Source organism: Eschrichtius robustus, chromosome 3 (genome assembly GCF_028021215.1).
Source record: "Eschrichtius robustus isolate mEscRob2 chromosome 3, mEscRob2.pri, whole genome shotgun sequence".
NCBI classification, from domain to species: Eukaryota; Metazoa; Chordata; class Mammalia; order Artiodactyla; family Eschrichtiidae; genus Eschrichtius; species Eschrichtius robustus.
In genome coordinates, this window is record NC_090826.1 from 114,071,667 (window position 1) to 114,086,487 (window position 14,821).

General features: G+C 52.5%; 1 protein-coding gene and 1 long non-coding RNA gene across 2 annotated transcripts in view; one reads left to right on the forward strand and one right to left on the reverse strand.

Moving 5' to 3' along the window:
- The first annotated feature begins 1,131 nt into the window (after positions 1–1,131).
- LOC137762737 (uncharacterized) lies at positions 1,132–6,624 on the forward strand. The gene is made up of 4 exons (XR_011073614.1): positions 1,132–1,239; positions 1,439–1,568; positions 4,593–5,790; positions 6,332–6,624. It is a non-coding gene; the product is annotated as an uncharacterized lncRNA (long non-coding RNA).
- Positions 6,577–14,821, reverse strand: part of MEF2D (myocyte enhancer factor 2D) — a 33,941-nt gene continuing 25,696 nt past the window's right edge. Inside the window, exons 9-11 of the mRNA XM_068541029.1 lie at positions 11,608–11,821; positions 10,826–11,132; positions 6,577–10,491 (exon numbers count right to left, since the gene is read on the reverse strand). Of these exons, the coding sequence (XP_068397130.1) occupies positions 10,480–10,491; positions 10,826–11,132; positions 11,608–11,821 (533 nt within the window). The 3' untranslated portion in view covers positions 6,577–10,479. The remainder of the gene's footprint in view (positions 10,492–10,825; positions 11,133–11,607; positions 11,822–14,821) is intronic.

Consider the following 14,821-nt stretch of genomic DNA (forward strand, 5'->3'; position numbering starts at 1 on the left):
CCACTTTTCTTCCCCATCCCATCCCCAAACTCTCTCCAAAGTAACTACTAATAAATTTTGTGTTTATCATTCCTCTGCTTTTCAAAACGTTTTATCATATATACCCAAACAATATATTGTTTAATTTTGCTTGTTTCTGAAATTTATGAAAATGGTCTCAAATACTTGCAGTGTTCTGGGATTTCTTTTATCATTCAATAGTATGTTCCTAAGATTTAGTCAATCCAATTATACATACTCTGAAGCTTCATCTCCTTCACGTAGCCTCTTCAGATCGCAAGAGCACAAAGCGATCCTTCCCACTCTGAACGCCTCTAGTAGTCACTGTCTATTTTTAAAATGAGCTGAAATTGTAGCTTCACTTTTCCTATATCTTAAGTGGCATCACCCTAACTAGACATAAACTCCTTGGAAGGCAGGGAGGTGGCTTATCATGGTAGGAGAGCACTGAATGGGCGGCCTGGGTTCCAATTCCGGTGTCACCCTCACAGGCAGTGTCCTCGGCCTGGTTCCTTCCCCTTTCTGAGCCTCCACTTCTTTCTTTACTTTAACAGGAGGGTTTTTGCGAGGAACTCCTGAGACAGCGGATACAACGCGCTTCGTAAACTGCGAATTAATAGTCACGTCACCGTTGGGCCCACAGTTTCCAGAGGCGCCTCTGCACACAGGGCCAGGCCAGTGGCGCTCTGGCTGTGTCTGGGGACGGCCGTGTCACCCGCGAGGGCAGGGACCGGGATTCTTCCTTTCTTCGGGATACTCCAGGAAGCACCATGGCGGGCCGTACTTTTAACGGAGGCTAAACTTCTGTGAAAACTGCCAGCAGGCGGGAGGGCGCTCCCTCCCCTGGAATTGGGCAGGGCGCAAGGCAGTTGTATTCACGCATGCGCATCTCCTCCTTGAGGCCCTGGTGAGACCCAGCCAAAATTGGTTCGCTCCGCTCGGGTTTTTTCCATACAGGGGCTAAAATCTTTTCTGTACGCATGCGTCTTGTGTAGGCTGCGGTTGGCTGATGGTCCCATCCGTCATCGGATGAGCCAATGAAGTGAGCCTCAAGATCCACTTCCCGCCCTTCGGTGGGGAGCCCTGGGAGTGGATTTGGGTCTTTGTCCGCACTCATACCCGCGTGGACCAAGCGGTTGAGAAGGCAGCGTTGCAGCGGGCAGGAAGCTTGCTCACCCGCTGGCGACCGACTGCCTTATTTGCTGTCATAGCGGGGAGGGTGAATGAGAGAGTGAAAGGGTCGGTGTAAAGGGCGCCGGGGTCCCCAGGGGTCGTTGCTAGTCAGTCATTTGTTGAGCACCCACTGTATGCCAGACGCTGCCCTAGGCAGGCGCTTTGGAACGGTGATCTCTGCTTCCATGGGGGCTTACAGCCTAGTGGGACAGGTTAAACAAGTGCTTTTATTGCCTTACACCTCCCTTCTTCCCCTTCGCCTTAGATGGAGATTCTCCTCTTCGCGAATACTAAACCAATTCAAGGTCCCCACCCGGCACTGGGTGGCAGCGCTGGGATTGGGCACCAAGGCGCCGAGGCCAGCCTCCGCTTCCAGCCGAGGGCGGTGACTAGGGGTGAGGACTGGCGCTGCGGTCACGTGAGGGCGGAGTTTGGCGGGCGCGTGACCTCCGTGTAGGCGGGGCCCTTCCCCTTCCTCTTCCCCTTTCTCTTCGCTCTTGGGCCCTGGGCGTCGTCACCAGCTTTTACTGGGCACATGGCGGCTGATGCGCAGTAAATGGGAGTGACAATGGGAGTGACTCTGGGAGGCCACACTGCGAAGGCGGGGATCTCAAGCCAAACGAAGTGCCCGAATGAGGCCTAAGAGCTGTAAACAGGTGGAAACGGGGACAAAGCAAAGGGGGGTGGGGTGGGTAAATGCAAGTCAATCCAACTGGAAGCAGTAAAGCCTGGGCTCAAATGAACTATACCTATTTGGGAACTGCGCTGTGGAAAGAACCTGAGAGCCACCTTTTCCTTTTGGGCCTAGGGTTTACCAACTGAAATAGAGTAGGGCACTGGACGTGCCCCCTAGCCGGGCAATGACACTGAATGATTTAAGTTTGCAGTCAGAAACAAGCAGGAGCCACTTTGGAGCCTGGGGTGGGGTCGCCTTATGTCCCTTTCACATCCGCTTGCTGTTCCTGAAACAAGTTTCCACAATCACAAGGCTGGAAAAGTTAGCCCATGGGACTGAGGGGTGAGTCACAAGAACATGAGCTACAGGGAACTGCTTGGCCTCCTTGGCTGGAACAATCAGATACCACCCTTTGCTTCCCACCTCCCAAGAGTCACCTCTTTGGGGATGGGAGCCCACTGGGTGCTAATTCTTCAGTAGAGTGATAACTAGAAGAAACGGGAATCCACGCTCCTCAGCCCCATTGGATCTGGTACTGGAAAGTAGAGAAGCTGCAGAAAGTTACCACGCCCATGAGGGGAAAAAAACCCTTTGTAGCGCTCAGTTTATGAACTGCACTTTCACATGCATTATCTCATTTTAGTCTGACTGAACACATACTGTGTGCCAGGCACCGAGCCAGACACAAAAATGGGCGAGACAGTGAATTTTTAAGAAGAGCTTTCAGTCCAGTTGTACAGAGAAAATAGAAGCTAGGACCTACAGTTTCAGGTAGAATGAGGTAGGAGCTATAAAAAAGGGGCAGATTCCTAAGACACTTCATAAGAGAAGGATATCATAGCCAGCTGGGTAGGATGGGGGAAATCAGGAAAAGTTTAATGGAGGGAACGTTGTAGGAGTAAAAGCTTGAATGATAGGAAAGTTTTCAAAGAAATAGGCATGTAGAGCCCTATTTTTTGCCCATAGAACCTCTTACCCAAGTAAGTTAATCTATTTTCATGTCTTTGACAAGTAGCAGTAATAAAAATGATAACAGTGATTGAGCACTTATTATGGATCAGGAATGGTTTCAAGTGATTAATTTGTAACATTTATTTAAATCTCACAGCAACCCATTTTACACATGAAGTGACTGAGTCTTGAAGAAGTTAAGGTACTCTCTAGGCTGATGTCTCACAAGTCTTCTCTTGTCTCTGGCCTAGGCATTGGCCTGAGCCCCAGCTTCATTCATCCAGCTGCCTACCAGGTAGTTCCTCTGGAATATCCTCCAGGTATCTAGTAAAGAAGTGTTATCTCTCCTTATCAAAAGAAAACCAGTGACCTCTAGGGTTGCACCGGGTCCACCACACCTGACTGTGCAGTTACCCCTGGGGAGCAAAACACTCCTCTCTACTTTCGATGCCCCAAAGAATGCATCAGTGAGCTTTCCCTTTTTCAAGGTTAGCACAAGCCTTGTGAGTCAAGGGACTTCCCTGGTGTTCCAGTGATTAAGACTCTGCACTTCCACTGCAGGGGGCGTGAGTTCGATCCCTGGTCGGGGAACTAAGATCCCAGATGCAGTACGGCCAAAAAAAACAAGACTAATGAGTCAAGCAGGCCTTTAATGAAGTTAGGAGATCACAGATAAATACATTTCTGGTTCTTCTGATCTATACAGCTCAAACTCTTATGCAGCTTGGGGCCCTTTATGAGTCTCTCCTTGCCCCGCCCTCCAGCCTTTTTCCATGGTCCTTGGAGTTCCCATGTCCCAAGGACAACGACTTCACAGGTGACCAACACTATGAATGGCTTCCCTCTTCATAAAAACCTTCTCTCTACCCATGGGGTGACCTCATCCTGCTGGCCTGGACAGGATGACCATCTATCAATACCATACGAGGGCTTCCACGTACACCTCCAACTCAGTTCATCTGAAACGAAACTCATCTCCTTCGGACGTACCTGGTGGCCTTGTCTGGCGCCACAGCACCACCATCCAGTCAGTAGTACAAGCATGAGTTTGAGAGTCGTTGACTCGCCTCCCTTTCCTTCGTCCTCTACCCTCACCAGGCAGTTTCCAAGTCCTGTTATTCTACCTCTTAAGTATTTACTAAATTCATCCTCTCACTTGCAAAGGACCCTGACTGGACCTCAATTCTGCCTGCCTTCCAACTGGTTCTCAGCATTACTGTCTGAGGGAGCTTATACTGGCAGGAAGCTTTCTGAAGTGCAAATCTGATCAAGTCCCTCCTCTATTTAAAATCCTTTGATGACCAAATATCTCCTGCAGAATAAAATCCAAATTATGGCAATCAAGGCCCTTCACAGTGAGGTTTCCGCCTACCTCTTCAGCTTTCTCTGCTATACCTTTGACCCATACCACAGTATTTGATTTCCTGAATGCACCATTTTCTCTCCATACTTTACACGCTATTCCGGCTACCAGGAATGACTTCCCTGCCCTCATTTGTACATGTCTTCCAAATCCAGCTCAAATACCTCCCCTAAGTAGCCTCCCCTGATCTGTACTGGCTCGGATTTCGGTGTGCCTCCTCCTCTGATCCCACAGCCCACTTACAGCCTTCCTACATGTCATTTAATGCAGCCTGCTGACTCAAGTGTTAACTGTTGCTTCACTTCTCTCTTGTCCCCGCTTAACTGTGAGTTGAGAGGCAGGAGCTGTCTTGTTCCTCTCTATATCTCCAATACCTAACAAAGAGTTTCACACACAGCAGGTGCTTAATAAATGTTTGTTGCATTTAAGACAGGAGGATGGCATGACTGAAGACTCAAAGGGTCTGTGAAGGAATGGACTGTACTGCATGGTTGCCCTAGTGGCCAAGGGATGTGCAGTGGAGTTGCATGGACTACGCCTGGAAAAGAGGTTGTGTCAGTTCTTTGAAGGCCCTGGGAGCCCTGCCCAGGAGTTTGGGCTTATTTGGTGGGCAGTAGAGAACCATGAGGTGCTGGCTGATCAGTGCTGTGCCAAAGATGGGAGGATGGATTAGAGAAGGCGAAGGCTTGGGTTAGAGAAAACAGGTAGCTATTAGCTCTGTCTTAACAGTTGATGAAACAGTGGCTTGGGCAGATGGTGACTACCCAAGGCCACACAGCTGGTAAGCAACGGAACTAGGAGTTGAACAAGTTCTGGACTATGCCAAGTCCAGAGATCTTTATACCACACCACAGCGGGTATGCAGTAGATGGGGCTTCAAGGTTGTCCCAATGTGAATGGATACTCCATTAATCAGGATAGGATAGGTTATATTGCAGACACAATTCTGAAATCTCTGTGGCTTAACATAACACACTTATTTGCCATTCACACAAAGTCCACTGTGGCGCTGGACATCACCTTAAGGCAGCTTAGCCATCCAGGCTGCTTTGACATGCTTCCACAGTTGCCACGATAGGGAAAGAGCACTTGGAGAATCACATACCAGCTTGATTTTGGAAGTGACACACATTACTTCCAGTACGGTCCACTGGCCAGAACTAGTCTGATGACCTCACTTGACTACACAGGGACTGGGAAATACAATCTTCTATGTGTCCAGGAAGCGGAAGAGGGCAGGAAATATTTGTGGGCAATAGTAATGCCTACCCAGGACATCAGGAGCCGATGCCTATAGAGAAGGAGGGGTGAGGCCAAACAGTCTTGAGTGTATGAGATGTGCAAAGGAGAGAGGTTTTGCTCAGGATTTGTGTTAGGTCAAGGCTGTTCTAGTCACAGGCAGCCAGCAGGGGAACCTCATCCGGAGGATAGTACCTTCTTAACCCTTTCCTGCTCAGCATCTTTCACCTCTGCTCCAGCTGAGGGAGAAGTGAAGCAAAATCTGTAATGACCCTGAGAGGGAGGCAGGACTGGTACAGATGACCGCAGTTTTCAGACGAGGAACCCAAGGAATGAAGACATTCTGTGATGTGCCTGCATATGCAGCAACCAAAGCATTAAAACCACGGTTTGTGGATTTTAGGCATTTGCAGGCCTGTCGCCACCATCCTATGTGGGCCCTTCATACTCCATCTCTGCCTCTGCAGCACCTAGCATGGGCCTAGTACAGAGGAGTGGCCAAACCCTGTTAGTAGTGAGCCAGGCCCTCCCTATGCACTTCCCTCCAGAGCCCCTGCATCTGCCCTACAGCATAGCTGTGCAGGGCACACGGCTACGGGAGCAAGAGCCACCAGCCCCTGCCAAACCTCTGCAGAAAGGCACCAGGTGGGGAAGCCCTTTGGGGTATGTGAGGAGGGCAGGGAGAGGCTCCTGGCACTGTTAGAGGGCGCTTCAAAAGGGAGGGGTAGGGCAGCTGCCCCTTCGGGAGGGAACTCTGTGGGGGCCGTGAAGGTGGAATCCATCTGTGCCTAACATAGTGCCTAGGCAAGTTTCTGCTGTGGAAAAGTTTTCCGTAGCTGAAGGTCCTCTATCACACTCCTCCTCCTCCACGCACACTCCATCTGTTCCTGACCTGGCCTTGAGTGGTGTTTGTTTTTCTTGTGTCCCAGGATCCCTCCTCTGGCTTCTAACCAGACAACCCTCCTGAGTCCTGGGGCTGCTTCTGCTTCTGACAGAGCACCTGGAAGAAATTCTCACCTGAAAACCCCACCTCAGACATCTCGAGTGTCCGCCCGGCAGGCTAACCGCCCTTCTTTCCTGCTGAGGTGGAGCTCTGGACTCCCACCCTGGCAGGGCCACACGATCCTTCCTTCCCCTCCTCAGCCGACCGCACCAAAGAAACCAGAACCCAGGCCGAAGTATCAGAAACGTGTATTCTTTTTCTTTTAATAGTAAACCTCTTTACAACAAATATAGTGAAAGAGTTTTCAAACAAAACTCATAAGAATCTCGAGGACTTTGTCTTTTCTTATTGTGTAGAATACTAAGAAAGCATCACCATACAGCACAAAAAGAAATATTGAAAACAAATCAACAGTCACACACTTGGACTCGCCCTCCCCAGGACCCAGGATGAGCCCTAGGAGTGTGGGTGATTGTCGGGTTTGAGGATGGGGCACCTCCGGGCCTGTCTCCCCTCCCTCTTCCCTCCCCCCTTCCCTCTGGGACTTGAATGGGGAAGACAGAGAGAATCCAGATTCTCCATATAACACTCCAGCCCCCCTCCCCCACTACGAATCCCATTCCTTCTACCAACTGCTTAGGGGATGGAGAGGCGGCAAGAGGGGAGATGAAGCGTTCCCAGGCTCCATGTCTCCTCCCCTCCGTGAAAGCCTAATTTCACCCCCCACCCCACCCCAGGGGATTCCAAAGAGTCAGTTAAAAATATATAGATATAGATATTTCTAGATACACTTTTACATCATTTCTGTCTCTCCAAACAAATAAATAATCAGCAAGAGAAGGTGCATTACTTCCTTCCTGTCCAAGGTGGGAAGGGCTGGATAAGGGTCAGGGGTCAGTCTCGCTGCATTGAGTGCACTGCTGGGGGGAGGGGAAATGGTGTGTTCCACTGGGGGGTGTGTATGTGTGGGAGGTCCTCTTGCCCACTATCCCTGAAAGCTGTGGGAAACCTGGGGAGTGGAGGGGCATTGGATGACTCCAGTGATTACTTTGGCAAATGCCCAGTTCTTCGGAGGAAGGAGTGGGTGGAGGCAAATTTGGCTTGTGAGAGGAAGAAGAAATGAAGTCCCCACTTGAGGTCTGGGTTCCCAGAGACCCATTCCTCAGGCCGGCCAGGGGCCCCTACCCCCGAGAGAAACCTCGGGATACTGAATTGCAGAAATGTCACATATTCATTCACAGATCACCCCCTGCCCCCAGGGATAGAGAGAAAAGGACACACACACATCCACACATGGTAATCAAAAGCCAGGTTTGCCATTACAAGGCAGAGGGCAAAACTGGTGAATATTGCACCGTGAACTGCAGGGGCCCTCACCCCGACCCCATGTTTAATGGTGGCCAAGCCCAGCCTAGAAAGGTGGGCAGACTGATGGCGGGAATAGCCTGAGAAGGGAAGGCCAGTCATTCAACGTTTATTGAGCACCTATCATTCACCTTTCACCCAATCAGCATTTGTTGAGCGCTGGCTATGTGCCAGGCACTGGGCAAGGCTCTGGGGATGCATGCATACATGCACAAGACTACACCCTGGCTTCTTTCAAGGTCCTGATCAAGCCTCATCGATTCTTGACACTCCCTCTAGGAACGTGCAGGAAGACTGAGCATGCTGTGTGCCCAATCAGCAGTTGGGGGGTAAGCTGTAAGGAAGGATCACAGCCCAGGTGAGCAAAAAGCTGCAGAGAGGAAGAGGAACTTGAGTATCATCCTGAAAGCAGGAGGGGGTGTGGGGGGAAGAGGGTACTCCAAGAAAGGGAGCTGGGTATAAAGGCCTGGGCACTGGGTGAACAATTGTGCGTGGAGCTGCGGGAGAGGTAGGGCTATAGGGAGAAGCCAAGAGGGCCAAGTGCCAGATCCCCAAGTGAAGTATAAACATATTAGAGCTGAGGGTAAGAACAGGGGATGCAGCAGGGAAGAAGAGAGTGGGGCTCAGGAAGGAGGGTCATAGAGCTGGAAGCCAGGGCTGTGTGGCTGCAAGAAGAGCCATCTGTCCCTCTGTAAACACACATTCAGGCACACACACACACACACACACACACACACAGGCACACACCCTCAGAGCTCAGTTCACACAGATTCACACACACGTGCCCAGACGGGCTCAGACACACATAAAGGTACACCCATGCAACCATACACACACACACACATAAATACAAAGGTACGCTCAGACACATAAATACCAGATGCCCTCATAAACACACTCGGGTACCTGTGCGGTCACACGCACCCCTCTGCTCTGGTTTCCTTCCCTGCATCAAGTGTCGGAATACTGCAAGCGGCTGGATCGTAGAGGCTGGCAGAGTGTCTGTCGCCTACCACAAAACCAGGCCTTGTCTAACTCTACTTTCCCACCAGGATGAAACCCCAAGGGAGCACTGCACCCCTTGGGCAGAGGGGCTGGGCTTCTTATGTGAAGGAGTGGGGCAGGCCCCAGTCTGCCTGCCCATGTCACCCCAGGACAGGCCCCTTAGGGCAGGGGGTAGTGGTGGATTGCGGGCCGGGGGCCTGCCCCCTCCAGTTTGATCTGTGATCCAGCCTGGGGTCTCAGGACCCCACGCTTTGGCTGCCCCCACTGGGGAGGCAGTAGAGAGGGAGGACTTGGGGGCGGGGAGGGGAGCAAGAACAACAGCAGAAAAATCTCATCTGTACAGTACGGGCCGTTTGAGTCATTATTATTACAATATACTTTGACAAAAATAGAATCTCATTTCATATCAATACAACAACAACAAAAAAAAAGTTTCCTGGACTGTTACACTGCTAACGTTTTCCAAAGGTAGCTATTTACAATTACAGTAGCCAAGACAGAAGGTGGGATGCGGCCTGGGGGTGGTGGGACAGGAGGTAGCGAGACAATGAGGGCGCCAAGAGCAGGGAGGTGGGGTCAGGAGCGGAAGGAGCTGGGAGCAGGGCTGGGGAGAGGGGCCAAGGAGGAAAGAAGGGAGGCAGGCCTTTTGCGGACCTTCTCCATCCCCTCTCCCACCCTCACACACCACCCCAGTGTCCACTCCTCTGGGTATGTGTACGTGCAAGGAAGAGCAAGTCCCCTCACTCACGCTAGTCCCTGGATGCAAGGGTTTCCAGTCCTCAGGCACCCCGGGGTGCCTGAGGCCGTCTCCTGCTGAGCCACCTCACTCTCCCCAGTTCTCCCTTTGCTTTGTGGCCAGCTTTACAGGGCTGGTGTCAACTGAGGGATGGGGAGCTATTGCACTGTGTATCTTAGAGAAAGTGCTGGGGAAGGGAGGGGGCCCCCAATTCACCCCCTGCCCCAGCCCTTCTGCCCCTCCTCAGCCCTCTCCTCATGGCTCTCTGTCTTTCTCTCCAACTGTGCTTCATAGGGGCCCTACCTCAAGCCCCTCCCCCTCCAGCCTCGATTCCCAGGCAGCCTTCCCAGCCCCAAACCTCAGCCAGCACCCACACACCCTGGAGGTGCAGATCACACAATAACCAGTTGAGAGTGTGTGGTGTGTGTGCAGGGGCCTCTGGGGCCCAGGCTTGGGTATTCTGCCCCATGTGCCTGTGGCCATAGGAACAGCCGAGAAGCAGAGACCTTCTTCAGAACCTCTGCCTCACTTTCCCCCTGAAACACAAAACCACCCATGAGGCCGACTTTGGGGTTTCAGTCTATTGTAAGGGGTTTTTGTTGTTTGGTAGTTTTTGGTTATTTCCCTCTGTCTGGGGGATGGGGTGGGAGGGCCCCGCATGCAGGGCTCGGCACCTGTCCTTTCCCAAGGCCTATCGGGCCCCCCACCCCCTCCTGCAGCATATGTGTACAACGTGCAAAGTGTCCCCCCCTTCCCGCAAAAAAGAGCCTCCCAGCCAGTGAAACCGGTGGGGGGTGCAGAAAGAGGGGATGGGAGCATCCCCCTCTCCAAAGCGAGAATCCAAATTAAAAAAAATATAATAATAATAATAATATAATAATAATTATACACAAATGTAACCGTCAACAGGACACGGAGCACAAGAAAGGAAGTGGGGGTCGAGCGGGAGGAGCCCAGGACAGGGAGGGGTGGGCGGTGAGATTGTCAACTCTTCATCAGGGAGGCTGAGAGGAGGGGAGTGGGAACCGTCACTTTAATGTCTGTGAAGAGAGGAGATGGAGAAGGGGGTGTGAGGGCGTGGCCCAGGCTTCGGGGTATGTGCCCCCCACGTCCCGCTCCCAGTAGGGCCAGGATTCTAGTGGCAGGGCCAGCTCTGAGGGGAGGAAGTCATCGAGCAGAAGGACTGATGCTGGAGGGAGGGGAGATGGGCCCTCGGTGGGGGTGAAAGGGTGTCGGTGCTGCCCCATAAGGGCTGATGGAAGGGCCAGCTGGCCACAGGGCCTCTTAGGTGGGAGCTGAGACAGGCTGGGGGCATGTGGGCCAGTCCCTGGGTGTAGCAGACAACGGCAGACCGGAGGGGGGATGCTACAGTACCCAAGTATCGAGCCGCATCCTCTTCACAGCTGAGCCCTCAGCCTCAGGCTCCGGGGCTGGGCGCAGCAGGCCCAGTGTGGGCCCGAAGTCTCCCCGTCCATCATCCCGGTCCCCCGTCTCATAGGAGGCCCCAGCCGGGCTGCTGAGACTGTCGCCAGGCTCAGGGCGGGTAGCCGGAAACACAGCTGGAGGGGGAGGCGCAGGGCTGCGCTCACGGCTTGGGGACACCGGTTCCGACTTGATGCTGATGTGGGGGTGGGTGGTGACCGTGAGGGCGGCACCCACGTGGGGCAAGGGGCTGCCGGGGCTGGAGACAGGCAGTGGGCATGGAGTACAAGGGACAGAAATAGAGGAGGTGAGGGACAGAAAAAGTGATGGGAGGTCACACGACAGGGAGTGAGAGAGGACAGGAAGTGAGAGGATGGGGGTTGGGGGTGGGGTGAGGCAAGTGGATGGAGACAGAGGCAGCAGGAGAGAGAGAGGGCCAAGTGAAGGGAAAAGAAGGAAAAGAAGTCACATGAGTTGTCTTTCCATCCCATGTCGTCTTCTGCAGAGCTGGGAGGGCCCCACACCCCACCCCAACCCCGGGCTGGCTCGGGGAAAGGCTCAGGATGGCTCTCCCAGGCCTCAACAGGGGACTCCAGGGCTGCCGCTTAGTGGCTTACGTGCTGTCCAATGATGACAGACAACCTCAAAGGGATCTCAGCTCTCAAGAGGCCCCTCCTCTTCCCACCCCTCAGCTCCCCCTTCCCCAACACTGGCGGGGCATCCCCGGGACTCACATTAGGTTGCTGAGGGACACGGGGACCAGGTGGGGCTGCTGCTGAGGTGGCGGCTGGGGCTGCTGGGGCGGCTGGGGCTGCGGCTGCGGCTGGGGCTGCGGCGGCTGCTGCGGCTGCGGCGGCTGCTGCCAGGCGGTGACACTGCCTAGCGACAGCCCCCCAGGCGAACTGAAGGCCGGTAAGGAGGAGAGCTCTGCACTGGTCAACTGGTAATCTGCACGGGGTGGGGAAGAAGGTGCGGGTGAGCTTCTTGCAGTGGGAGAGAGGACCGAGGCTCCCATGGGGGAGCCGCCTCCAGGACTATCAGGACGGGGGGAGTTGTTAACGACAGATGTGAATAATCAAGTAAGCCCATACAAATTCAGTGAAGATGGCACTCAAAAAAACGTAAATCTTAATAACCACGAGGTGCTGTTTTTTAACAGGATGCAAAGAGAGGTCGTTTTTTAAAATAGTGTTTAACTTTTTTTTTTTTTTAACCATGTGTAGGTATCACTTTTAGAATGTCAATTTTAAAAAAGAAGGCGAGGGACTTCCCTGGTGGTGCAGTGGTTACACGGGTTCGAGCCCTGGTCCGGGAAGATCCCACATGCCGCGGAGCAACTAAGCCCGTGCGCCACAACTACTGAGCCTGCACTCTAGAGCCCGCGCGCCACAACTACTGAAGCCCGTGCGCCTAGAGCCCATGCTCCGCAGCAAGAGAAGCCACCACAATGAGAAGCCCGCGCACTGCAACAAAGAGTAGCCCCCGCTTGCCGCAACTAGAGAAAGCCCATGCGCGGTAGCGAAGACCCAAAGCAGCCAAAATTAAAAATATAAATAAATAAATTTTAAAAAAATAAAAAAGAAGGGGAAAAAAGGTAGGTAGGGAAGGTCTAGTATATGTCTAATTGTCATCTCTTCAACTGCCAAGTCTTCAAGAGCCTTTCTGAGATTAGAGGGGAATGGTGGGAAATGCTAGGTGAATGGCACATCTGAAGCAAATGACTGTAACTACCATTCCACCTTCCTCAAAGTCCCTGAGTCTCCTGAAGACTGTCAACACATAAAACAGGCAGAAATAGGTAGCAGCAAGCGTTCGGGCTGCTGTGCCCACAAACACAGAGGACGCACGTCTGCCACCCAGAAGGGCCTACAAGAGCAGAGGGGCTGTGAGTGAAACAGGCCTGCGGTGCAACTGGCCAAGGTTCTGGCGGATTTCCCCACGAGGTGGCACTTGTTGTTTTCCAAAATTTCTGTCTTAATGAAGAAACTGTGATGTTTGCACTGTCACAGAACAAACAGAACCATGAAATGTTTCACAATTTACACAGCTCTGTTATGTTTCATGCCGCAGCCTGTTTGGGACAGTTTAGAAAACGCCTTCCCTGAGGAATACAGGCCGACTGCACCGTGGTGTGATGAGGAGGGCACACCCGCCAGTCTTCCCAACGCTACACCACGTGGCTCCTACGTGAGGGGCCATTTGCTCCAGCCCTCTGTCTTTACGCAGGGAAGACAGGATTATCTGTGCAATAGAACGGTAAGGTGAAGGGCATGAGCGATGGGGTCAAACCTCCTGGCCACCTCCACTTACAGTCCATGTGACCTTCGGCGAGTTACTTAGTCTGTCCATAAACTGCAGGCAATAATCCTGCCTGCATCACTCAGCTGCTATGAGGACTGAGCACGTTAATACACATGAAGTATGTAGAACAGTGTCTGGCACATGATAAATAATCAAAAGATTTACCTGCTGTTATTATTAATTTACAAATGAGGCGGCTGCAGCCTCAAGTTTGAGGAACTCTCCCCAGGTCACAGAGAAAGCCAATGGCAGAGCTAAGACAAGACCCCAGGCTTCTTTATTACCTTTAAATCTCACTCTATAGATGGTCCACGCTTGCCTCTGGTCTCAAAACAATGTTAATTAGCCAGGAGTTTTGAGATGCTTACATTTAAAAAGCAGACCAAGGGCAGACAGGGGCCCCCCTACGACCAACTATTTACAACATTCATTTTACAACAAGGAAACCAACCCTGAACAGTGCAGTGTCCCCCAGCCAGTGAATGGTAGGGACTCAAACCCCAGTCTTGCACTTTCCCACCACACTCCAGCCCTGTCTACCTGGAGATTTGGCTCCCCAGCAGGCCCCTCGGTCTGCTCCTAGAGCGACCACAGCCAGACCTCTGCAGCCAGTGTCAACAAGGGGCCTGGTGCGTCCCTTATCCATGATATTACCACAGGCAGATCACCCCCAGCCGGAACTTGGACTGGGGCCAAGCACTGTAAACAGTGAACAACTAAACAGCAATGTGTTCATTGGGGATTTGTTTATATATGTAGGGTCACCTGAAAACACCTGCTGTCTAAACCGAGGCCTGCTTAACTACTCCTGCAGCAAGAGGAACTGGAGCCCTTGGTTTCTGAGAGGATGTGAGAAAGCCCAAACACTTCCCAGCAGGGCTCCAACGGCAGGCCCAGGGTCAGAATCTGCTTTCACACCAGACTGACAAATAGAGTCTGAAGTCTGGCCTTGCTGAGCGCCTGTCCCAGGTTCGCTGACACCCACTAACCTGCCTCCTGCTTCACAGAGACTGGTGGAGGACCTGAGAAGATGGCAGGAAACCACCACCATGGGATTCCCAAATAAACAGCAGCTCCTGAAAAGTGGCCTGTGCTGCCCTCTACCAACTGCCCCTACTGGCAGGGCTAGAAGGGCCTCAGAGGCTTCCTGTCCCCCCACAACTCAGAGATGAGAACTCCTACTGGCCCCCGAAGGTGCGGCCATCTGAAGCGGTCCTCTCTGAAGCTGCCCAAGGACATGATAACTTGGGAGTGGGTACACACATGGGAGCACACACAAGGGACGAGGGACTTCACAAGACACCCAGGTGATAAAATCTGGACACCGACCCACATGCCAGGGTCTGGCCTCTCAACACGAGGCAGTTCCTCCAGCTCTCTTACCTGCCCTGAAGGGCTTTCCCACACACAGGGTTGGGTTCTGGATTTTTACACACATGGAACAGGTGGGATTTTGTAGGTATTTGTACTGGTGTCTGGGACCTACCTAGCATGGTTCAACTCTGGAATGTGGGCTTGGGGAGTGGGGAGAAGTTTAGGGGTCTTTTGGTCTAGTCTGATCTCACCACAGAACAGCCCTGATGCAAGCCATTCACAGGTGAGAAAAGCTGGGGAACATCAGAAGCCTCTTCAGTGGGAGAAACAGAC